This window comes from Sphaeramia orbicularis, chromosome 14, assembly GCF_902148855.1.
Source record: "Sphaeramia orbicularis chromosome 14, fSphaOr1.1, whole genome shotgun sequence".
Lineage (NCBI taxonomy): Eukaryota > Metazoa > Chordata > Actinopteri > Kurtiformes > Apogonidae > Sphaeramia > Sphaeramia orbicularis.
The window spans coordinates 27,634,595-27,659,646 of NC_043970.1; the positions used below are offsets into that span (position 1 = coordinate 27,634,595).

At 38.9% G+C, this 25,052-nt stretch overlaps 2 protein-coding genes across 6 annotated transcripts in view; one reads left to right on the forward strand and one right to left on the reverse strand.

Moving 5' to 3' along the window:
* Positions 1-3,575: 3,575 nt before the first annotated feature.
* Positions 3,576-12,615, forward strand: wdr44 (WD repeat domain 44; the record flags this gene model as incomplete). The annotated part of the gene is made up of 20 exons (XM_030153482.1): positions 3,576-3,595; positions 4,463-4,496; positions 5,401-5,481; positions 5,847-6,444; positions 6,907-7,055; positions 7,174-7,269; positions 7,400-7,536; positions 7,668-7,751; positions 7,865-7,971; positions 8,492-8,643; positions 8,732-8,870; positions 9,146-9,210; positions 9,333-9,449; positions 9,538-9,660; positions 9,758-9,949; positions 10,552-10,653; positions 10,737-10,852; positions 11,194-11,321; positions 11,425-11,559; positions 11,649-12,615. Coding segments are annotated over 20 exons (2,664 nt in total), but the record flags the coding sequence as incomplete, so codon positions are not given.
* An 83-nt stretch (positions 12,616-12,698) lies between these two features.
* The window catches only part of LOC115432838 (U2 snRNP-associated SURP motif-containing protein), a 15,107-nt gene continuing 2,753 nt past the window's right edge, over positions 12,699-25,052 (reverse strand). For 3 of the 5 annotated variants that reach the window (XM_030153872.1, XM_030153871.1, XM_030153873.1), the window contains exons 6-24: positions 24,920-25,035; positions 21,962-22,026; positions 21,708-21,873; positions 21,403-21,602; positions 20,688-20,731; positions 19,148-19,252; positions 18,994-19,060; positions 17,429-17,598; positions 16,249-16,411; positions 16,080-16,159; positions 15,891-15,978; positions 15,673-15,801; positions 15,380-15,551; positions 14,679-14,759; positions 14,534-14,597; positions 14,276-14,435; positions 13,489-13,599; positions 13,187-13,338; positions 12,699-13,096 (exon numbers count right to left, since the gene is read on the reverse strand). In XM_030153872.1, coding sequence (XP_030009732.1) covers positions 12,976-13,096; positions 13,187-13,338; positions 13,489-13,599; positions 14,276-14,435; positions 14,534-14,597; positions 14,679-14,759; positions 15,380-15,551; positions 15,673-15,801; positions 15,891-15,978; positions 16,080-16,159; positions 16,249-16,411; positions 17,429-17,598; positions 18,994-19,060; positions 19,148-19,252; positions 20,688-20,731; positions 21,403-21,602; positions 21,708-21,873; positions 21,962-22,026; positions 24,920-25,035 — 2,254 coding nt within the window. In that variant the 3' untranslated portion in view covers positions 12,699-12,975. The remainder of the gene's footprint in view (positions 13,097-13,186; positions 13,339-13,488; positions 13,600-14,275; positions 14,436-14,533; positions 14,598-14,678; positions 14,760-15,379; positions 15,552-15,672; positions 15,802-15,890; positions 15,979-16,079; positions 16,160-16,248; positions 16,412-17,428; positions 17,599-18,993; positions 19,061-19,147; positions 19,253-20,687; positions 20,732-21,402; positions 21,603-21,707; positions 21,874-21,961; positions 22,027-24,919; positions 25,036-25,052) is intronic. The other 2 variants (XM_030153875.1, XM_030153874.1) reach the window with 2 other exon arrangements.

The following is a 25,052-nucleotide window of genomic DNA, read 5'->3' on the forward strand; positions in this document are numbered from 1 at the left end:
TTCCTTATTTCACCCAATTGAATTGCCGCTTACTGAGAAAACTGGAGTATTCAAACTTTCTATTGGTTAAGGTGTATGGCAATCTTTTCTGATTGGCTCAAAACTTCCGTTACTAAATAAAGTGGTCTAAAGAGGAGTTGTTTCTTTGAATCTTGTTTGTTATCTCTAACATATGTCTGTGTTGCTTTTCGTCATAATGGTTAACTAGATAGTTAAGTGTGAAAACTTGAAACGAAGAAATTTAGTTGAACAATCAAGCGTTCTCAGACAGGAATAAATTATTTTAAAGGGACTGTCATCAGTTATAACCAGAGGCGCCAAAAAGAGCTCTGGAAACATGGAAACAGGAGTCATCTCTATTAACCATGAAGCTAGATAATTTAAATGAATGAAGGAAGGCCTTTCACACAGCTGAGGCGTTTTACTTCTTCTGAATAACGACCTTTGATTAACAAAAAAAAAAAAAAAAAAAGATTAATTGGCCTGACATTTCATGTTCTCAGCCAAAAATATACATCAAATCATGCATTTCCACACCAGATGAATGTCTGTTAGTTCTAGTATTTAAGCCTGGCACAAACATCTAAAGTCTTTCATCTTTAGTGTAGTGAAATATATTTTATTTATTTTATTATTTATCGCCCAGAGATGGCCCAATTGATTATTTCAATTCAGCCTTGATAACAATATTCAGTCTCCATGTGTTATGACCATAACAAAAATAATAAATGCAGTTCTTAAAATGGAGTCAGGTTGCTTCAGAAATCATTTCTCCTTTTTCCTCTCAAACAGTCAGTTCAGTTTATAGGCATGTTATTAATCAGCATATCTGTGTAGGTTCTCATTTGCCCAGGTCATCATTTTTCTTGGTAGTTCTGGGTTCAACTGGATTGGTTTAGCTCTTTTGAAAACGTTTCATCTCTCATCCAAAGGACTTCTTCAGATCTAATAACTGGTGGGGGAAACTGGACTTATAAACCTGCAGGGGGAGTGGTCTGTGTAGGTGTTAATCTATATGCTAATGACCTTAAGTAGGGTCGTAGAGAGGGTGTGATCCTGGGGGTAGGGTTGTTGGTGGGTATTGAGTGTGGGTTTCGAGGTTGCTGATGAGAGGGTGGGTCACTGTCCAAATCCTTCAAGGGGGTTTTGTTCACTTTCAGAGGAGTCCAGGTGTGGAGGGCTGTTAGATGAAAACTGTTTAGGAATGCTTTTTAAAATGGTGTTATAGGTTACTGATAAGCGTCTCAGACCACCACCTCTGGGTAGGATTTTAATCAGCATATGCATTCAGAATTGAGCCTGCTTTGACTGAATAAATGCGTTTGATGGGGATGTTGCTGAACAGTGAACAATTATGCAGGTCGTAGTTGTGTCTGCCTGTCTTGTGTGAATGAGAAGGACCTGCAGCTGTTAATTTATGTGCATGTATTTTCACCTCACAAGCAGTTAATGAGGTATCAAACAATTTCAATCATAATTAAAGTTTATAATTAAAGATTAATGGTGCAAGCCATGACATTGATTATTACTGTAATTCTTCATTTCTTGCCGATGCATTAAAATTGTTGAAATTGATTAACAGGATGAAAAGCCTTAAGGCTGAAAGAAAAATGAAGATTTTATAAAATAATTAAGGGTTGACTATGGATTCTAGAAGCATTCATTGTGAGGTCATAATTAGTATACATGGGTGAGACAAATAAAGAAATATGGCTCATTTGCTATCATCTTATCATTCATTGCCTCTGCAATTGAACTTGTAAATGATTTGTCACAGTTGGTATATTCATTTTATTGTCTTATTATGTACAGACTGTAAAGATTGTAGCTCATGGATTCACACATTACTTTGTTTGCATTTTGACCCACTTCAAATAAATTACCTCTTGTGAAGTCTTTTACCCACTACTATGAAGCTCAGGTGTAACTGCCACTAGTAGACAGATTAGCATAAAATCAAAGTGAAGAGCATAAAAAATTACTTATGCTAGATCTGATGGTTTAGAATTGTTCCTAAATGGACTGCTTTAGCAAGTGTTTGTCTGAATGTTTTGGATGATGTTTAATTATTATATTATATAGCCAGACACACAGATACAGTAAAATAATGTTCCAAAATGATGTGAAATGGTTTTTTTAATTGAAACATTTCTAGCAGAAGGATGCCCCCCCCCCCCCATGTATTATTATTAATATTAATATTTGTTACTACTAGTATTTATAATGTGCAATTACCTGGTTCTACCATTGTTTTAATAGTTATTGTTATTATTATTTTCTTATGTCCTTTTTTATCTTCTAATTCTTTTATTATACTAGCACGTTGACCTGTGGGGATCCAAGGGTTCTAGATGTGGTAGTTTGTATGCTGTTGTGTATTCGTGCATGCTGTACCGCATTTCTCCAGCAGTCACCGCCAAAGCGCTCTGGGTATAGCAATGTGATGTTAAGACTATTGTACTCCAAAATTACTAATATTTACCAAAATATTGATCCTATCAACTTGTCATTTTCACTAGTCTTTTCCTTGACCAAAAATACATCACTATGCCAAACTGTCAACAGTCAGCTCTTTCCAGATTTTGAGTGAATCACAAGACACACATACATGCACACAGAGGCCACTTGGCTTTTATAATATAGATGGTGCTGTGCTGCTACAGGAACCTTTATTTTCCAGGGTCTCTACCCAAGGGATCAATAAAGTTCTATATAATATAATATAATATAATATAATATAATATAATATAATATAGCGTTATGCGCGAATGAATAATGGGTCAATAATGTAAAGCGCTTTGGGTGTCTAGAAAGGCGCTATATAAATCCAATCCATTATTATTATTATTAATATAACTTTCTGCACTTCCTGACTTGCTGCAAATATTCAATAATACAGAAAAATACCAAGATTATATTCGTGAAATATTCAATTTCACAAAGTGAAGATTGTTTTTTGGATGCTGTTCTAACCACATCCAGTAGTTGGCACTAATGTGTCAAGATTACTGCCATCTGCCAAAACTTTAGCGTAGAAGAAGATGGAGCCTGCGCCCCGCCCTTTGACTCACCTCCTTCAGATGTGTTTTTTTTTTGTGGTTTGTTTATGACGCGGACCACTTACTCCGTTAGCCTGACAGCTGCTGAAGTGTGTGGCATCGTAAAACGCACTGTTTTGTAGTCCGCTTATGTGAGGAACCATTCTGCGTAGACCGAGACGGGACTGAAAGACTGTACAGCGCTAGTTAGCTGTAGGTGTCAGTCATACGACCAGTTATCGGCTGTTAGCTTAGCAGTAGGCTAACGAAACAGTAACGTTATGGCGTGACGTTCACACAGGAAAGTGGTTGTTTGGCGAAGCTGGGGCCGAGACCTTTGTGATCATAAAATTGACACAAGAAAAGGAGAAAATAGATAGCCAAGCGCATGTATGTAACATTTGAATCATTCGCAGGTTAGGCTTTTAGATAGCTGCCTGGCGACTAACTTGGACTAGCTGGTGAGCTAAATTCGGGTTAGCATGGCGTCTGACACAAGTGACACAGAGGAATTCTATGATGCTCCAGAAGACGTGAATTTACCCCCTACCTAAAGTGTAAGCAAACTCCATTTCTCCTTTTTGTTACTTTATTTTACGTAAGATCAAAACGGTGTTATCAGGTACATTGCTTGTTTTACAAGTTTCTTACCAAGTTAATACTGACTCCAGTAGCATAATGAGCAGAAAGGTATTCGGTTCTGTTTTGCTGTGGTGAAAGTACACGGTTAAGTCACACTTAAGTCACATGATACAACTAACTACTGAAGTGCTGGGACAATAGAACTGTTTATTAAAGACAAACTCTACCTAGATCGATAATTACCCATTAAAGCCAGCGCTCTCTCACCCCAGTATGTCTCTTGTAAATATGGGAGTTGGTTGTTTGGATCGAGGGCAGAGTGTCAATACAAGTCAAATGCTGTCAAATTTATGGTGATTAAAAAGTAGCCAAGCCTAATGTGATTTAATCAGTAACATGTAGACCAGAGGTTTTTTATGCTTGATTTACACAGTGTCAAGTGGCTGGTGCCTTGAACAGACATACACACTTGAACGCCTCTCTGTAAATATCATGTACATCAGTGATAATCACTTAGTTTGACGGGTACAGCATGTTCAAAAGAATTATGCTTACCCAACTTTGATAACCTCTATCACACAAAAGAGAGATTTTGGCCTGATCCAGTTGTGCACGTTATAGTTACAGTACATTTTTACACCTAAAAACAAGGTGTTTGTTCCATCCTTGGTTTAGTTAATAATGATCTGAAAAACTGTTAATTTTAGGTTCAAAATTATTTCTGTCCTTCAGCCATATAAATGTTGCACATTGAAGGATTTAGTTGGGGCTAAATTGTAACTATATCTTAGATACGGGCTATAAATACATTATCTGAACTGTTCCCTTTGTGTTGTTTTTAGGTCACCTGCAAAGTTTGTCATTCCTTCACCTCAGGTATGTTTGTCTAAACCCAGTTTCCTTTGAACCAAAGCCATATCTGTGTCAGTGTTCTAAGAGTCACTCTTACTCTGTTAACTAAGGACCAAAAAGAAAATTTGATTTGATGAATATTTGGTAGATATCTAGGCAGTGTTTATAATTTGTTTGCAAGCCCTTTAGATATATAATTCAATAAACCTATTAGAGTTATACTGTACTTAAAGTGCTCTACAATTTCAATCTTAGCATTTTAAAGTTTATGGCAGTGCTCATAGTTGCTTTGTTTCGAAGTAGCACCTAATCACAGTAACTGTTGCAAATATTTTAGTGTTAGCTACAATGACTTTTATTTGACTCGAGAGCCCTAGAAATGTATTTAAATGTCTGTCTGCCGACAGTTAGGAAAATGCAAATGAAATGGAAATGAGTCATCTGTCCTCATTGCTCTGCCTGCTGTTCTCACGCCAACGATTGCAACGTGCAAATTATATTTGATAATATCCAAATAAGAACTGTTTTAACTTTAACTGTTGTTGAATTGGTTTCTGCAGTGAAATGTGCTAAAAAGACCTGTGTTCACCCTATAACCAACAATAAGCAAAGGTGACTAAAAACGCTGACTCAGCAGAAAAAGAGAACTGCATCAAACCCTTGTCCATGACTTTATTTACAATGTACAGTTACATTACAGGTTGGAGCCAAACGCCATTTCAAAACTCAGCTGATTGAAAAACTTTTGAAAATACTTAGTCTTTGGTTACGTTTTGGTATTTTTGGTTAAGTTTTGGAACTATTCTTTAACTTGAATTTCTTGAGTTTAGATTTAAGTCATACATTGAGATATACATGTCTTGATTTTGATCAAAGCTGCAATTTGACTTTGCCACCAAGGTTAATGTTCTCACTTTTTTGTTAACAGCTACAGAGATCAGTAAACGCTGTTCAAGATGTGCCCTGTGGACTGGCCACAGCTGCCACTCAACAAGACGATTCCCTACAGGTAGGTTTATGCTCTCATTGGTTTCTGTACGGCTGGCTGATAAAATGGCAAGATCAGAGTGTTTTCTTCATATTTTGTTATTTACATTATGTATAATAAAAGTACAACATAGTGATGTTGTCATTAGTTGTTAGTGCATGAAGAAAATGTCATCAGAATTTAAATTTAGCAGAACACATATGCTGTTATGCGTAGTAGAAATATCCTGCAGTGTATTCTTTGCTATAGCATCCAGGTTCATTTGAATCTTAATTCTTTATGTATAACTGCCCCCCAAAAATACTGACATGTTTCAGCTGTACAATGGGAACTTTTATGACAGTTCCCTCATTATTACATTTAACAGTTTCATCTCTTCCTCATAGATCATTGATAGTATCATTGAGGAGAGTCAAAAGGGAAGTGTTGGTGAGGTGGCTCAGCTGTTGGATCAGCTAAATGTTGACGTAAAAGCAGACCCGGAGCCAACGGAAGAGAATAATGCTCAGGAAGTTCCTGTGGCGCTAGCAGAGCCAGCTGTTGAACCTCAGCCTGTCGGGAGACAAGAGGAACAACAGGAAAGTGCAGCAACAAATGGAGCATGCTCTGTGTCTGCACCTGAACCCTCAGATTTCCCTGGGCCTTTGGTAGGGTCACCAGAGCATGTTCAGCCCCCAGATATCACCAGCACATTAAGACAGCCCAATGGAGCTCTTGGGGTTGCAGAAGGGGAACAGAGACCTGCGGACATCTTAGACCAGGTTCCACTCACAGACAGGCAGTTGGACTCTGATCCCTCTGGGCCAACAAAACCACCACGGCAATTCACAGTGGAACCAGACATCGTAGCCAGCACCAAGAAGCCTCCTCCCTCACGACCACCCCCGCCCAGTGGAGGTCCCCCACCAAGGCCGCCACCACCATCTTGGCAGAGTCTACCTTCTAGGAAGTCCCAGGACGCTCTGAGGCCAAGTGGACTTGAAGGTAGAGCGACGCTAATTGCATGTTGTACAACATTTTTGTATGTTGTAACATAGTTTGAGAGTACATTGTAAAGTGTTAAATATTGCTGGATTTGTAACCACAAGGTATAGTTTTCAGACCATAAACCACACATTTGTCTTTGGTTTACTTGTAGTGATCAGTTGAAATTGTGAGTGATTAACAGGCAAGTAGCAAATAGATTTGGTCAGTATTTCCGATTACTGAGGTATGTTTTTTTGTACAGAAGAGAAATACAAATAGGTGTGACTTTATTGGGCACACAGTGAGGTTAACGCTTTTTATAGCTTGGTAAAACAGATGCTTAGTGCAAATTCTCGCCCATATTCATCCACTTTAAGGTTTAACCATGCAGAGGGCAGATTTCATTATGTTTTTTTACAAGCACAAGGTGTATATACTTGTGTGACTAAGCATTGTATTTTGTTTTCACTGTATCCTCAGTGTCTGCTGTCAGCCCAGTCAGTGCTGATGTGCTGGAACCCTCTGGACTGGTGTCTCCTAGCAGCACCGTGAGGAGTCTAACCAAAGAGCTGCAGCATTCCCTGGATCTGGCTAGTGCCACTAGTGGGGACAAGGTGGTGACAGCACAAGTAAGTGCAGGCTGAGCCCTTTTTGGTGCCAGTGCTTACCTCATCTAAAAATTATATCACCAGCATACAAAAAACTTCACTTCTGTCATTGCTTGTTTTCTTTTTTTTTTTGTTTTAGGAGAATGAGGATGAGCAGGCCTCATCTCAGAGTGGAGCACAAACCCCAGGTCCTCAACGTCCACGTTCCAACTCTGGTAGAGAACTGACAGATGAAGTAAGAGACCCCATGTGCTTGTTTTTATTGGCTGTAATCAGTTTGACTCCAAGCCATCACCCAACCTTTGCACATTCCTTTCACCAATCTTCTGAACAAAATGCTTACTTGCATACTATCTTAAAAACAGGAAATCCTGGCCAGTGTGATGATCAAGAATCTGGACACTGGGGAGGAGATTCCTCTAATCCAGGCAGAAGAGAAACTCCCTGCTGGGATTAACCCTCTCACTCTGCATATCATGAGGAGAACCAAGGAATATATTACGTAAGTAGAAAATGTTTTATCTGTTAGGTGAAGTTATAGGTTTTGAAGTTATAATACTGTGGCTATTTTTTCTAGAGGAAGTGGTTATATATAAGCCTGTATACTGTAGTAGTTGTATTTTTCTTCCTTAGGAATGATGCAGCACAGTCAGATGACGATGACAAAACTCAGGCTCCACTGGCAGACACAGATGGTGGAAAACTGAAACAGAAAACGTAAGGATTGGTGGCTTTTTATATATTGTCTTGTTGCTACTCTAACGTCTTTGGTTTTTTTCCATCATTGGGTCTAATATAGTCATCCACCTTCCAACCACATTACTCACTAGGACCCAGTTTAAAAAATTCCTGGGAAAGTCTGTGAAGAAAGCCAAGCATCTGGCAGAGGAATACGGAGAGAAGGCAGTGAACAAAGTGAAAAGTGTGCGTGATGAAGGTAAAAGAATTTCACATATTTGTACAGAAGCAAAGATTCCATGACCATGAAGATGCTTCATATTTAAGTTGCATTCATTGGCTTATATAGGAAAAGTAATTAAATTGCCAAGTTGTTTCGATATTAGGCCTCAGAAGTCATGAGATTGTCCTCAGTTTGACTTTACAAAGTCTTATTTGTCCCAACCATCTATCTTTTAAAGACCATCAAGCTTTTGTGCCTCTAAATCAACATTTTTGATGAAATAAAGCTTTAAAACTACTACTGTGTGATGCTGTCTTTTCACTTGGCAAAATATAGATTAAAATTACTCAAGAACGTAATTAGAGTTAAATAATACATGCCTTTCAGGATATAAGATAGTTGTTTGAAAACTGACCTTGAAAAACATTAAATCTAAGGGCCTTATACATGTAGACATCCTGATGACATTTTAAAACCTCCTCTGCGTCTATCTAACACTGAGATCTGGAGCTGCTAAAGAACACAGCCTCAGTTGTTTTGTTTGTGGTTGTGTCAGTGTTCCATACAGATCAGGATGACCCGTCGTCTAGTGATGATGAGGGTATGCCGTACACCCGACCTGCTAAATTCAAGGCAGCACACAGCTTCAAGGGTCCCTTTGACTTTGATCAGATCAAGGTTGTGCAAGACCTGAGTGGAGAGCACATGGTACAAACATTTTTTTTTGTTCATTTATTGGAAAAAAGTTCTTCAGTGTTTACATATTTGTTGAGTGTTGACATTGTGTCATCCTCAGGGGGCTGTTTGGACCATGAAGTTCTCTCATTGTGGGAGGCTGCTGGCAACCGCAGGCCAGGATAATGTCGTTCGTATCTGGGTCTTAAAAACTGCCTTTGACTACTTCAATAACATGAGATTGAAGTACAACACTGAAGGTAACCACATAAGCATTTCATTTATTTGTTTATTTAATAAGGATAGTGCACAAGGATGAACATCGGAATTTGAATAATACAAGATGGAAACATGCCAGATTATAGCAGAAATCTCTCATTCACATCCGTAACTATTAGTTAGGTAATAAAAAACAGCAATATGTGTAGTGACAGATGAATTGAGAAGGACAGCACATTATAAAACAATTTATTTAAAGATAATACTCTACTCCAGCTTCATTACTAAGATTTGTATTGTTTTGTTTTTCTACCAGGTCGAGTTTCACCTTCTCCCTCTCAGGAAAGTTTATGCTCTTCTAAATCTGACACAGATCCGGGGGTAAATGTCTCCTCTGATATCACCACAAATAACACAACTGGATGATTAATTTTTGTTCTGATGGTGTGTAGAACATCTTACATCCCGTGGATAAAATAAAACTTATCGTCCTATTGTTTTAGGCAAGTTGTGTTCCAGAAGATCCAGACACAGAAGATAGGAATGCCCCTTTTCGTCAAGTCCCCTTTTGCAAGTACAAAGGTCATACAGCTGATCTTTTAGACTTGTCCTGGTCAAAGGTGTGATTTCCCTTTCCATGTCATCACTCATCTTAAGATCTGGTTTTATCTGTCTTTTTACTAATTCAATTATTGCCTGTCATTGTAGAATTTTTTCCTGCTCTCCTCTTCCATGGACAAAACAGTCAGACTGTGGCACATATCCAGGAGAGAGTGTCTCTGCTGCTTTCAACACATCGATTTTGTCACGGCCATTGCTTTCCATCCCAGAGTAAGCCCAGTCACCTTGCATTACATCTTCAGTGTGAATATATCTATTTTGTTTTGGCTCAGTGACTGCATTATAGTAAAGTGTTTTTGATATGCAGGATGATAGATACTTCTTAAGTGGATCCCTTGACGGCAAGCTACGGTTATGGAACATTCCTGACAAGAAGGTGGCGCTGTGGAATGAGGTGGATGGGCAAACACGGCTCATCACTGCTGCCAATTTCTGTCAAAATGGGAAATATGCTGTGATCGGCACCTATGACGGCAGATGCATCTTCTACGACACAGAGGTATTAAGTGGTAGTACTTCTTTGTGCTAGAGTAGCACCTTAGAATGAGTTTTTGTCAAGTTATTTTCAACTTTGTTACCAAGATTAATTAAATGAATCAAAATGAATGCTGTCAAAACAAGTGGTGCCAGGTGCAACAAACCCCGCCCCTCGCACGTATTGTATCTTATTTTGGTATCGATCCAGCTGATGTCATCATGTCTATGTGTGTGCTGATGTCAGCATATCAGTTGCCTCTATATATGTGCCAAGTTTGAAGTAAATTGAAACAAAATTGATGTTTTTATAGTTGTTTGAAATTTCGCCCATCATAAGAAAACGGAGGAAAAAAAAAGATTTTAAAATTCATAAAAAATTTAACTTTGACTTACTTTTCCCAAAATGTAATCACATCTATTCTGGGTCACTGGCAATCTATAAACCCAATTTGGTATGAATTCAACCAATACTTTTACTGCTAGAGTGTTAACAAACCAAGAAACCGAATCAAAAACAGTACCCCTTGCCTCCCTTCTGGGGGCGGGGTAATGAATCAGATAAAGATTGTGCTTGTATATAGTTACGTTTTGTTGGCCATTGTACTATATATTATTTTTCCACAGCGCCTGAAATACCACACCCAAATTCATGTGAGGTCCACCAGAGGCAGGAACAAAGTCGGACGCAAAATCACTGGGATTGAACCTCTGCCTGGAGAGAATAAGGTAATGAAATAAATAAACAGAATATTAAATAACATATTTCTGTTTTTAGACTTCAGTAACAATCTGTCACTGTTTCCCTTTAGATTTTGGTGACCTCAAATGATTCCCGCATTCGCCTTTACGATCTGAGGGATCTATCTCTGTCGATGAAATATAAGGGTTACGTCAACAGTAGCAGTCAGATTAAAGCTAGTTTCAGGTGAGGATGTAACAAGAAATTATGCAATTATACAAAACTAGCCCTGTTATTTACCTTGTATAATGGATAGAGAAGTTTTTATTCACCTTTAATACAAAACAAACACCATATTTTCATCACTTACACCTCTGTTTGAGCTTAAACTCATTGAATCATTGATCATAATCATCTGTATTACAGTTAATCATAATCTCAAATCCATGAGATTTTAGTAGTTCTGTCACAATCACAGACAGGACCAACATTGCCAGTCACATAGTTAAAGGGATATGACTGTGACCTCTTTACATTTCCATACATAAAAGTAAAAGCTAATTCATCACTGCACTGTTTTCCTGCAGCCATGACTACTCCTTCATTGTGAGTGGCTCAGAGGATAAATATGTCTACATCTGGAGCACATACCATGACCTGAGCAAATTCACATCTGTACGACGGGACCGCAATGACTTCTGGGAAGGGATTAAAGGTACCTGTGCTATTTACTGACTGAAAATCTGCTTTCATATTCAGAAGTAAATTACTGTATTCCCTTTGTCTGTACTGTTACTAAAGGTCTACTTCTTTTTCAGCTCACAACGCAGTGGTCACCTCCGCCATTTTCGCGCCCCACCCAGGCCTCATTGTTCCACAAGAGACCGGGGCAGAGAAACCTGAGGCAGAGTGCAAGAGTCTGGACTCCACAGATTCTGAAACTATCCCCTCAGGTACATGAAGTTTCCGGGCGTCTTGTGTTGAATCATACGGACAGACATGGCTGCTTTTTCAGTCATTTTAACAGTGTTGTCACTTACAGGAGCCCTGAAGACGGATCACACAGAGGTTCTTCTCTCTGCTGACTTCACTGGAGCCATCAAAGTCTTCATCAATGTTAAAAAGTACTGAGCACTTCAGAGGTCGTCAGCTCCCTGTGTTCAGACCTGTCCAAGGCTGACCGGTCCTGAAGGTGAAGAACAGCCTGTCAGAAGTGATCTGAACGCATCCAACTACCTAACGGTTATTGCTCTGAAACCAAGAGCTGTCTGTAGCTTTTTCAGGAGAACAGGGACCCTTAAAAGAAAGAGGGACTGGGTGAACTATGGACTGTGGAAAGACATGGGACTCCCTGTCATATTTCTATTTTTTATCTTTAATACCAAGCAACTGTGAACTGTTTGGCATTAAAAGCAGCCAACTGTGTGGTCTGAACAGATCCTGAATCTGTTTAGAAATGTACATTTAAAAAAGTATGGTCAGGAGCGAGTTTAGTTTGGAGGTAAATTATAATAGTATGGGCACCTTACTAGTATGTTCTAGTCCTACATTTCGAAGGTAACTCCCACAAATCGCAAGACACTGTCCTAATTGTGAGTCACAAATCTAAATGTGTCTTGTGTGTAAATGATTTAACAGTTGTTGAAAATAGGTGGTTTGATATGTCCTTTACCTGTTATTTGTGCCTACAAAATCTAGGTAGCTTTTTAAAATTCTTAAAATTCTCAAGCTGTCCAAAATATATCAAACACTTAAGGTAATGAACCTACGGTACAGGAAATCTGTATACGGTTACTAATGATTAGGGCTGGGTATGTTTTTTTTTTTTTTTTGAACCAATACTGGCTCGTAATTACTTTTGATACATTTCTTTCTTCAATTAAAGCACATTTCATTATATAAAAGAACTGTAAATTTACTGTGTAACATTGCATACTTACTGCTTTTGTAAACAAAACCAAATGATGCTCTGTTAATTTCCTCAATAAAAGTCCACACAAACTAGAAAATGGCTCATCAACCTTAACAAAATCTAATCAGTACAACAATCACTTATTTCCTGTTCAGTCACAAACGAGAGGTCACGCACATACATCACATCAGTGTTTTTATTTAGTGCCAGAGCTTTGCAGCAACATTTCTGATTATCCTTTTAAAAACAAACATTAAAACAAAATATATATAATTAGTAACAGTGTTCAAACTTCATTATACAAAAGAGTGCTGAATCTTGCTTGGGAACAAGGGAATGGAGCAGCTGTCAGTCCCTTTTTGAAAAGCACTGTGTTGCAAAAGAGTGCGTTTTTCATCCATTGGACACCAGCAGGCAGATGCAGCACAGTAGTTGAAGGTGGGTCCAGAGCTGAGAGTCAGTGTTTGCTCTTCTTGTTCTTCTTGTGGGAGCGATGTGGTGACCGTGACCTGGACTTGTGTGTCTTCCGATCGGGGGATGGTGAGTGAGAATGTTTGGACCATTTTGGAGACCTCGTCCTGTAAAACAAAAAAAAAAAAAGGTGGAGCACATGGTAAGAGGTTGTGTTTGTGACAAGGATAAAAAAAAAATAAGTAAATGTCACTTGCTTTGAAGGAGAAGTGCTCCCAGATTTGCGGGCCTGCTCAGCAGACTCTCTACTCCGCCCTCGTCTTCTGCTGCCGTTGTCGCCTCTTTTTCTCTCATCCTTTGACTTTTCTCTTGATGTGGATCTCTTATTTTCTCCATCTTTTTCAAATTCCTGTTGGACAAGGCAAGAAATACTGATTTAACATGTAAAATCCAAATTGCTACGACTATGATTTTCCTGGTCTACAGGTGGCGCAGGTTGACACAGTTCAAGAATTAATCTGTTGTTACTAAATATGTGTGCAGTATATGCAGAACACACCCTCTGTAGCAGCTTGTTCCTGTAGTGCTCCACCTGTTGATGTATGCTCATTCCAGACTTCCTCTGTCTCTTGCCAGATTCCAGTTCATCCTGGACCTTCATTACTTTTACCTGTGTCAGAGATAGTGTTACCCACAATCCTCATGGGGAGGTTGAAGTTGATACAAGCCTCTTGGTGCCATTACACGTGTACAACAGTATTTACTTATGTGTCGATAAAGTGATGAATAAGTAAATCCTGGAATGATCAGATGACCAATTTTCCAGTAATTATAAACAAAGTAAAATGAGGAAAAGTATAACGGGAAATGAGAATGATCTGCTGGTTGTTTAGAACTGCCCAAAGTCAACAACATTTACATCTTAAAAGGGATAAATTATGATCAGGATCATATCGGTGTCCAAATTGTAGGTTATGAATGAGTGGAAGTGCTCTGAACATTTCACGCAGAAGCACATGTAAATTGGATAACATTACAACTCAAGTGGGAAAACTGAACAATTTAATAATATACTTCAAATGTTAATATTAGCTTCTGCTTACAGCCACAGACTGCACCTATTCTTACATGTATTATGACACAAACCTCACGTATCTACTTAACAGAATATGATTTCTTGAAAAGAGTGGGGACATTGATTTTTTACTTAAATAACATTCAGATCAAGACCAAAAAAAGCACATTCCAAAATAGTACTTTTAGATTCAGCAGGACGATATAAGTTTGGTTTGAGTTATGACTAATTCATCCAGTTTTACATTTACATGAGGAAAATGTGCACTTGCCTCCAGCTCTCTCAACCTTTTCCTTTTGCTCTCAGACATTTGAAAACGCTTGAGGGAGCTCTGGAAGTCTGCACTGTCATATTTGGATGATGAAGAGCTGGAGTCGTCACTACTGCCGCTCTCCGAGTCCTCTCCTCCCTCCTCGTGGTTTACTCTACTGCCAGGTGGTAGAGGAAAACGATGACTTGACGTTTACAGTGCGTAAGCCTTTAACAGCTGATGACGGTTGACACGCTGCACCGACTGCGGAGGCCTTACCTTACATTCACTTCATCTTCACTGTCCTGCTCCTCCACAGTGTCCCACTTAGACTCAGGCTTGGCTGTGGAAGGAACAGAGCGATGAGTAGGATCACAAGAGGCGTGTTAGAGGGTTATACAGAGGACATGGTGACCTGGGTTACCTGGAGAAAATGTTCCCGTATCACTCGTCTGCTCCCATTTAGACAAAGGCACTCTGGAGAGAAGAGCACTGCTGTCTTCCACTGAGGGGAAAAAAAAAAGAAAAGCTGCATCAGGACAAAAGAAACTATCAGATTTTTTTTTTTTTTGATGAACCATTTTGATCAAGTAGATTGTGGTCAGCACATCCCCATTGTTGAGAAATACTCCGCAGTACTAGCACAGAAGCAAAGCAATGTACTTTAGACACTGTAAAGCACTTTCTCTGTTAACTGTGCCATCTGATGGAAACTAAAAGCTTTTCTAGTGTTCACTTTCAAAGCCACCAGACTGCAGTGACAAAAACATACATTTTATCTTGCAGAACATGGGAGGTGCTGGATCTCCTGCTACTTCAATCGGTTTGTTTATTAGTTTGAATTTGAGCAAATTAAACACCCAAGTTGCACAATAACACAACAAACTAACTGATAAAAGTGGCAGTAGACCACCAACTGCACAATAAAATCACTATTTTAGTCGTGGTAGTATGGCGACTTAAAACAAACGTAGATTTTTTTTCCCAGGTGGGCCTAAGTGGCTAATATTTCTGCTGCTGTTGCTATCTCCAATAGTACATTAATTAACTTGTGTGCAGGTCAGACAAAGTGAGACAAATTCTCCTTCAGGTTGAAATCTGAGTGGTTTTATATATCAGACTCACATGGCATCCCATCAATGTCATCCATGGCAGCTCCTAAGGGAACACCATCGATGTCATCTACAGGGACTCCATCCAGAGGGTCCCAGCCCATGGGGCAGCCGTCCAAGTCATCCACAGCTCTGTCCAAAAGTGCCCCATCCATCGGTGCCCCATCGAGATCAGAGGACACCTCCTGTGAGAAAAGAGCAGAACTCCATGTGTTTGTGTGCAAAGTTTTTTTTAAAAACATATATACATAGCTGTTCATTTTACAAATGCAGTTATTGTCTGTGATGTGCAGATATTTAGTTCACCTCTGCTGTTTCCATCATCTCCTCTCCTACTTTGGCAAAGCCCAGGAAAATATTCTGAAGGTGGATTAGATAAGGCTCGGGGTATATGGCCCACTCCTCCCATGCTCTAAAGCAACTCATGACCTTTTGCTGTAGAGATGGAAAATGAAAATCCAACATGTTTTTTGTTGCTGTTTTCAGTAAATGTCATTGTGTGAGTCAATGACAGACTCCTTTACCTTAAACTGTTCCGCCTGCAGCCTAGCTTGTATGTTTTTGTACGCCGCATTGAGGTCACCAAATATCTGGGTTAGCTTTGCTTCAAAACTGAAAAGACAGAGAAAGAGACAAGATGTTAATGCTTTCAGACAGAGGATACAGAGACTTTGATAGAGGGTTCAAAGACGACATGAGGGCAAGCGTCTTACTATTTACGATAATATGATGCACCGGCTACTTTGGCACAGGAGTTGTGCAACAGGTCTGACACAAGATACAATCTGGCAATCTGAAAGAACAAACACGAAATAAATCACCTACGCTGTACAGAAAAACAATGTAATGTTTCACGTTAAGATGTTGAGAAAGAACACTAACCTTCTTCTGAAGAGGCGTCTGAAACAAAGCCAAAGACTCAGTAATAAGTCCTACTACTTCCTCCGCTGCCTCTGCTCGCTCTAGACAAAACAACATCGCGTCAGCAATGTCTTCTCTCCGTGGCGTGAGTTCTTTAAGCAGCGTTTCCAACCTCTGTTTGTGTCTGAAAAGACAGATCAATGGACTCAATTTCATTCAGTTATTGCGAACTATGGCAATACATTAAACCAAATTCATTAAAAGTCAAAATAACATTTTAGTTGTTGAATGATCTGAACAATGCCTTACTCAATAGAAATTCTAAATGTTGTAACTAAATATTCAGGGTGTCCACAAAGTCTCTTTACAATTTAAAACATTTATTACAAACGCAGTTGATGAGATATGTTAATCAGATCTGTTCTACGTACTCAGTGGTTCCAAGTTTTTAATCACATTGTGGGATCATGTGCAACTGAATAATTGGTCCATTTTTCTTTAATGAGAGATCGATTACTGTAAATGTTTAATTGACCTTTTGACTGAATATGTGGCAACACAACTGGATGACCTTCAACCAACGTTCATTTTCCAGGTAGATGATGCACCACCACATTGAGGACTTCATGTTGTTCCTAAATCAAATATTTCAAGACTGGTGGACTGGAAGGGATGACCCAATTCCCTGGACACCTCGTTCACCAGATATCAGATTTCTAAAGGGTTTTGTTAAAGATATCATGTATCGAACAAAGATATGGGACATCAACAACCTGAAGCCAAAGATCATTGATGCCATTACCACCATTGATAAGGCTATGCTACAGCCAACATGGCAAGAAATCCAGTACCGTCTGGATGTGCTTTGTGCAACTAATGCTGCTCATATAGAGGTGTATTAAATGACGCAAAACACTTCAATATCTACTTTTCATTTTGTAATAGTTTTCACAGATTTGTCTATTCATTTGCTTTTGTCATACATTTGTTAAATAGTAAAGAGATTTAATGGACACCCTGTACACGGCATTATAGTTTAAAGTTAAAGTATTTTTGAATCATGTTTTCTCTTTAGTGAGTTTTTTTTTTTTTTTTTAAAATCTACTAAAATCATAAACTGTCTATAATACAGGAACATAGTTGATGTTTAATTTTGTGGCCATATTGTGACTGTTTGACTATGACAGTTTAAGATACTTACTCTGTTTTTAGCTGCCCTTTCTTCACCTCCTCCTCAGGCGTAATACCCTCCTCCACCTCTGGTTTGTCTTCACCTCTGTGTGAGTAGTCGTTTAGGACAGGGGGCCTCCACAGTGAACCTCCCCGAAACATACGGAAATCTGTGGTCCTCCAGTCAGTTGGGGACTCTCCCTGTAATGAGGTTAAAAATCAGGAGCAGAGACACTCACATAGAGAGACTTAAATTACATTGGTCTAATAGATTGTGTTTACATGGGAAATGGTATCCTGGTTAAGATGCTCATTCGGGGTTTTTTTCATCTTACGGTGTTTATATGGAAAACTAAAATCTGCTTATTCATGTCCCAGTGTAGTTTGGAAATACTACTATCCTGGTTATTGTTTGCACAGGCATCAATTCATGTTTACAACACAGTGTTTCCCACCATGACCCAAGTTGCTCCACTGTGTGTTGGGAAACCAGTGTCATGTAACCTGTTTACTACAGACTTGAATAGATCAGCATTCCAATCACTTGCCTCATATACACTATATGGACAAAAGTACTGGGACACGAATTTAAGTGTTTTCTATCAGGGGTCTGGGCTACAAAACAATCATGACAAATGTCATAATATAGTTTTATACTGGGATAAATATCACTGCATTGGTTAGTTTTGTTTAAATTGTTATCTTTGCTTCCAAAATACCTCAGAAATGTTTTTTAGTTCATTTCTCTCAACACTGATTTTGTTTTGATTTTTTTCATCGATGACTCATTTAGGAGGAAAAATCCCATTACACTTTAAGGAAATACTGATGTTTATGTCTAAAATCATCAAATTCATCCTAAGTGAGTTATGAAGAAAGTAGTCAGTCAGAGCATGAAAAATATTGTAGAAATTTAGAGGTAGAACATTTAATATCATAGCCATAGATGAGAAACAAAAACAAACAAAAAACAAAATCAGTGTTGAGAGAAATTAAGTAAAAACCATCTTGGAGCCATTTTGGAAGCAAAGAACAATTTAAACAAACTAACCAATGCAATGCAATGCAATGATATGTATCACAAGATAAAACTATATTATTACATTTGTCATTATTGTTTTGTAGCCCAGACCCCTGTTAGAAAAGAAACACCTGAATTCAACATGTCTAAATACTTCTGCCCATATAGTGTATGGACTATATTTGTCGACTGCTCTGGGAGTGAGATGCTTATGCTGCTCCCACTGTGTTTTGGTTATGTCACTGAGCTGAAGCAGCACCTGTATAAATTGTCAGCAAAGGTCAGAAGCCAGCATAAGATGCATACCTGTAACAGTAAAATGCTTTCTTTCAGAATACCCAGCCTAGCATAATCAGGCTTCTCAAAATAAGAGCTTTTCCTTATTCCTAAACTTCAGGTATGACGCTACAATACTCAAATCCATGTGAACACATAGTAAACCATCCATGTGGATAGGTTTCCTCTGTCCTTCCAGTACTTCACCTCATAATAATCGCACACGTTAGACAATAATTTACAACAAGTGCTCTGTAAACAAATTCCTTAAGTTGTAACTCAGAAAAACGGCTGCTTACGTGGAGGATGGAGTACAGTTTCCAACGGTAGTACACGTGATCTTGGCTTTTGTTGTCAAACAGAAACCTGACATAAATGGTAAAATAAAAACATCAGGGTTCCACAAGGCCACTTACATAACCAACACATAATCATTTGCATAAAACGTCTTACCTGTATTCGGGGTTGTTTTTCTCCTTGTTCATTATTATGGCTTCAAACATGGGCCCTTCACGCACCACAAACTCTATCATCCTGTGAATAAGGAATAAGAGATTCCTGTGGGGAAACAGAGTGTATCAGACCAGGTGTGAGTTAAAAAAAACACTCCTCCCTCTGTCTTTCAGTTACAGTATGAGATCTCAAAAACCTCTTTGTACTGAAGTAGTGACCCATGAAAACTGCAGAACAGAGGGGTTCCTGAAAATGCTGTGACATAATTAGGAGACATTTCACTGCACAAAACCCTGCATCAGCTTATATTCATATTCCTGGGTCGCTAGGACAGTTTAAGGGTCAAAGATGTCATATTGTAACAAGGCAAAGCAAACTTCAGTTTAAGAGCAGACAGCCCCAATCCAAAGTTTATGCACTTACAGCAGCATTTGTACATTTTAAAGGGCTATTTCAATGTATTTGTATGTGTGTTTTTTCATGAAATCACAGAAAGTTTTCGAAATAATTAAAAAGGATACACATGGCTTTGACTAAATTTTGTGTGATGTGTACTTTCACTTGAACTTATGCACTTGTTAAGAAAAAAACAAGTTGGTCACATGGATCTGTAGTAAACGTACCAAAACTAGAAAGTTGATAGTCAGCATGAGTCATATAAAAACCCTTACCACTATACGTAGCAATTAACAATATATAAAAACCAATTCAATTATGTAACTATAGTAGATAAATTCAAAAAATTTACACTAATAAACGATTTTGAATGAGACACCATAAATAATAAAATAACTGACTAAATGAAATAGTAGGCTAATGATACAAGTTGATGTGTATGCAAACCTTCATAGTTTCCATATGAGCTGAATTTGGTGGTTCAGTAATGTCACATAAAAAGGTTTGGAACTGCTGCTGTGGATCATGACTGCAGATTGGGGCTTTCGGCCTGAATCGTCTTTGAACTAGAGCATCAGTGAACAGTAATTTCATGCAGTGTTACTGATTATGTGTCAGAGCTACCACTGCAGTTACTTTCATCTGCCTCCTCTAAGTCTTCGGTGGTACCTTCTGTAGTTGAATTTGTGGCACTAACAACAACACTACCTGTGACGTCATCTGGCCTGAGTTATTATTAAATAAATCTGCCTTCTAGCTGTATCGGTCTGCAGTGTCTCAGCCAACCCATGGAAAAGAATAGGGGCTAAAACATTATCCACTGTCACCAACAAAGTCTATTGTCTCACTTCATAGTTACAAAAGCCTATTATAAAAGATAATATAAAAAAAACAAGGAGGTGTTAGTCAGGTAGCGGTAGAAAGACATAAAAATGCAAAAAAAAAACAACAACAACAACAATGCTTATATCCAGCTATGTAAAACCCTCCACTTTTACAGCTTGGGTTCTATGTTACAGACTATTTTTTTCTTCTTCTTGTCTAAAACAACCTCTACAGATACAACAACAGTACACCACAGCCTCTGTCCAACAACACGTGTGTTACAACAGCTGCTCAGTTGTAGTAAGAAGAGTGTGTGTACCTTTCTGTTGGGATAACCACTTTGACTACGGCTTCGGACAGAGTCTGTTTGTGAAGTCAAATCAAATAGTGACAATATTAAAATGTGAGTACTTGTACAGATGAAACACTGCAGGATACATACAGCATAGAAAACGATGATGGCATTCAGAGTCAGTGAAATGGGGGAAGGGGGACACAGCTATGTCACTGCAGTGAATTATTTAACAAATTAGAAATTCTGCACACTTTCTAAGCTAATTTATGTAAAAGAGTTAAGACATAATTACCATTTAATTAACACTGAAAATAGCCTACTACTTGGAATTTTTTTCCCTGCATCACAAAAAATGACATCACACATACAAGCTGGTCAATGAAATGAATGAACAAACATGCCAGGTTTTTACAATGACAGATGGTTCTGGGAAATTATACTAATTATACTCTTTGATACAATCTCATTCTCAGTGCCTGCTGAAGATTAGTGCAATGTGGTTAGATAAAATGACAAAGTAGTGATTTATTTTAATTGATATTTTTCTAAAAACTGTTGTAAGGAACTCATAATACAGGTATAAGAACAGGCTGTAATTTCCCTTTTCCTGCTATAGTTCACCAACATAAGCAGTCCAGTGCAACATCCTTTACATGTCACTAAAATATGAGAGCCATAGTAAATAGACATAAACAAAACAGACACGTGTAGACACCCCAGAGAGTTGAGATCACGTTACCTTGTCAAAGTCCCCTTTAGATATGCCCAGCGGCTTAGTGAAGTCATTGCGGAAGCGATCCCTTGGCTGTGCATTGAAGGGCAGACCAGAGGGGGGAGGCGGTGTCGCCCTCACCCCCACTGGCGTATAGAGAGGCTGAGGTGGAATCCGAGCTGGTTTACCCCATCCGAGTTTCATTTCAAAGCCCATAATGACTTTACCTACAAAACAAACCCCATCATAATCACATACAGCATGAAACACTAGCACAAAACAGGCACTCCAGTGGCCTGTAAATGTGACGTATTTTTCTGAGTCAGCTCTACCGTCGAGTGCAGCCAAGGCTCTCTCTGCGTCTTTCCGTGTCATAAATGCCACAAAGGCTCTGTTGGATGTCCTGCAGCGCTCCTCGTCTGTTCGGGGCCACATGATCTTCACACTGGCCAGAGGACCATACTTACCAAACTCTTTACACAGCATCTCCTCATTCATCTGAAAAAGAACCAAAATGTACATCAAGAGATATGTATTTTCACCTGTATGCTGTGCTGAACCAATTAAAGGGAGTGTGCTGTTTTACCTTTGGGCTAATGCAGCTTATGTAGAGGTTAGTGGTCGTTGGCACAGTTAGGTCATCATATAATGCTGTAGAAAGACAAAAAAGTTAGGTTACAGTAATACAATAAATCAGTGCTACTAGATGTGCATATATATTGTTTATGTATGCATATTTGTCTTCAGTACAAACACTAATGTCAAAAGTACAATTATTTTATCACCCAGTCCATACAATTTCATTTTTGAGCATTACATATGAGATTGATGTCCCAAATTATGACCAGCAGGATGAAGTCACATACCAGAATACACCCTCAGCTACTAAAACCACCAACAGATTCACACTGAACCTTCACAATAGACAGACAATATCACACACTAAATACAGACTGAAAGTCACTGTTCACACATGAGTGTATTACCGTAACACTGAATTTACATCAACTAAACACTAAGACAGGTAGTCAAAGTAACACCTCAGTCTTACAATCTTCACATTATTTACTGCCTCAGCTGTTAGTTTACATAGTAACTCTATTAGTTTTGCTACACAACCACAGTATAACCACAAAACACTCTTTCTGTATGGTTTGTGGTGTCAATAGCTGCACTGAAGTTTCCGTTTTGAATTGTTCAAACAAGGTCAAAGTTGTAACAGTTTAGTCTGAACCGTGGATCAACAAATGACGGCAAAATAATAAAGTTACTGAATACTCTAATAAGCTTCAAAATCAAACTCGCATCACAACATTTCAACTTTTAACCAAGCTTCATCTTTTTGCTTTAAGGATGTATCCACTGGGGAAAAACTATGACAATGCTGATGATACACAGCTATACATCGCCGTGTCTCCTGATGACACAGGGCCAATTGATGCCCTTTTTAACTGCATTGTAGACATCAAGTCATGGATGGCAGAGAATTTCCTACAGCTCAACCAGGACAAAACTGAGGTTTTAGTTATAGGTCCTGAAGGCCAGAGAGAGAAACTTTTACCAAAACTAAAAGATCTTAAACCAACACAATCAGTAAAAAATATGGGCGTGATTTTTGACTCTGAGCTGAATTTTATCTCACATATCAAAAATATAACAAAAACAGGTTTTTATCACCTTAAGAACATAGCCAGAGTCCGCCCGTTTCTCTCTCAGGCCAGTACGGAGGTGCTAATGCATGCTTTTATTTCTTGTCGCTTAGATTACTGTAATGCCCTGCTCTCTGGTCTTCCCAAAAAGAGTATTTTAAATCTCCAATTACTACAAAACTCAGCCGCACGCGTGCTGACAAGGACCAGAGGGCGGGAGCACATTACACCGGTTTTAGAATCGCTGCATTGGCTCCCCGTACGCTTCAGGATCGATTTTAAGATTCTCTTGCTGGTTTTTAAATGTCTTAACGGCCTTGCGCCCTCCTATTTATCTGATCTGCTTTTACCATATCAACCCTCGCGGACCCTGAGGTCCTCCGGCACTGGCCTTTTAACCATACCAAAACCCAGAACAAAAACCCACGGTGAGGCAGCATTTAGCCACTATGGCCCCCACCTGTGGAACAGCCTGCCGGAGAGCCTCAGGACTGCAGAGACTGTTGTTATTTTTAAAAGAAGATTAAAGACACACCTTTTTAATCAGGCTTTTAACTAATTTTTTAAACTCTTCTTGTTCTTATTTTGTTTTATTTATCACTGATACTTTATCTATTCTATTTTATTTATAATCTTACGTATTTTACTCTTGGTACTGTATTTATTTTATTTATTCTCTTAGTCCTATGTTATGCTTTTAGTTTTTAGCTTTTAACGCCAGTGTTTCCTCAGGGGGGTCCTCCACACTGGGAGCTGTGTCTGGTCTGCTAGTGGGGGTACTGTCCTTGGGTCCCTTTGGCCCGGCTGGCTGGGGGTCCTCCCTTCGATATGGGGGTCCACCTGTCTGTCGGAGTCGGGGGGCCTGGGTGCCGGTCCCCCCGATGGCACGGCCTGTGGCTCCTCCCAGTGTGGACGGCCCCAAAGGTGGCGTTTCCTTTATCCACAGTGCCATGCCATTTCTCCCTGTTGTGTGCGTGTGCATGTGTGTGCGTGTGTAAGTGTGTGGGCGTGTCTAGTATGGAGGGTGGGAGGGAGGGGTTTTCTTTGTAATTGTTATTCTGTTTTTATTGTGTAATTGTTTTTAATTCTGTAAAGCACTTTGTGTTGCATCTGTGCATGAAAAGCGCTTTATAAATAAAGGTTGATTGATTGATTGAATGCTTTTATTAGTCATGTTCTCTCTTTCTTAGAGTCTGAAAATCACTTTGACCCACTTCTCATCCCCAAGTCATCCTCATCATATGTGAGACCCACAGTGACTCACTACTCCCACTGGTGGTCACAGACAATGACACAGTGACCTACCGACCTGTGACTGAATAAATTCACAGCACATCTCAATACAATACACTGCAATCGTTGACATCAGTATGAGAACTCTATTCTAAATAGTCTAGTAATAATTTTAGTTTTTTGTAGTATTAATAGTACATATAGTTTCTTTAATTTCCAAACACAGAATTGTCTTTAAATGCATCTTCACTAATGTGATTTTTTTTCCAGCAGATTCATTCTTGTGATGATGTACACAGCTGACAACCACAGCTGTCCTTCACATAAATCCTCTGTACAAATCAGAAACTTGAGATTTTTTCTACACTGAACACAGTACCTTATGTACAAGTAGTATATTTACCCTATGAAAATCTTATGGTTATAATTTGTATAAAATCATTTTCCTCCTGACACAACACTGTTAAGTCTCTGTTACAGTACTATATGACAGGAAATATCCACTGATACTCTGAAGCCCTATTGAAGACCATATTTGACACAGTTTATCACTTTCTAGGACAACTATATCTGCTAACACTAATCATTAAATTAAAACTTGCAATAGTATGTATGAGAAAACTTGTAAATATTGTAGTTTCATGCAGAATAGTTGAACTTACTTGATCGCCCTGATAATGGTATGTCCAGATCTCCATGTCGTCCTCCCCCTCCTCCTCCTCCTCCTCCTCCAGGGTCATTCTTCCTTTTATGCCTCTCCTCACGCTCTTCTTGTATTCTGCATTTTTTTCCCAG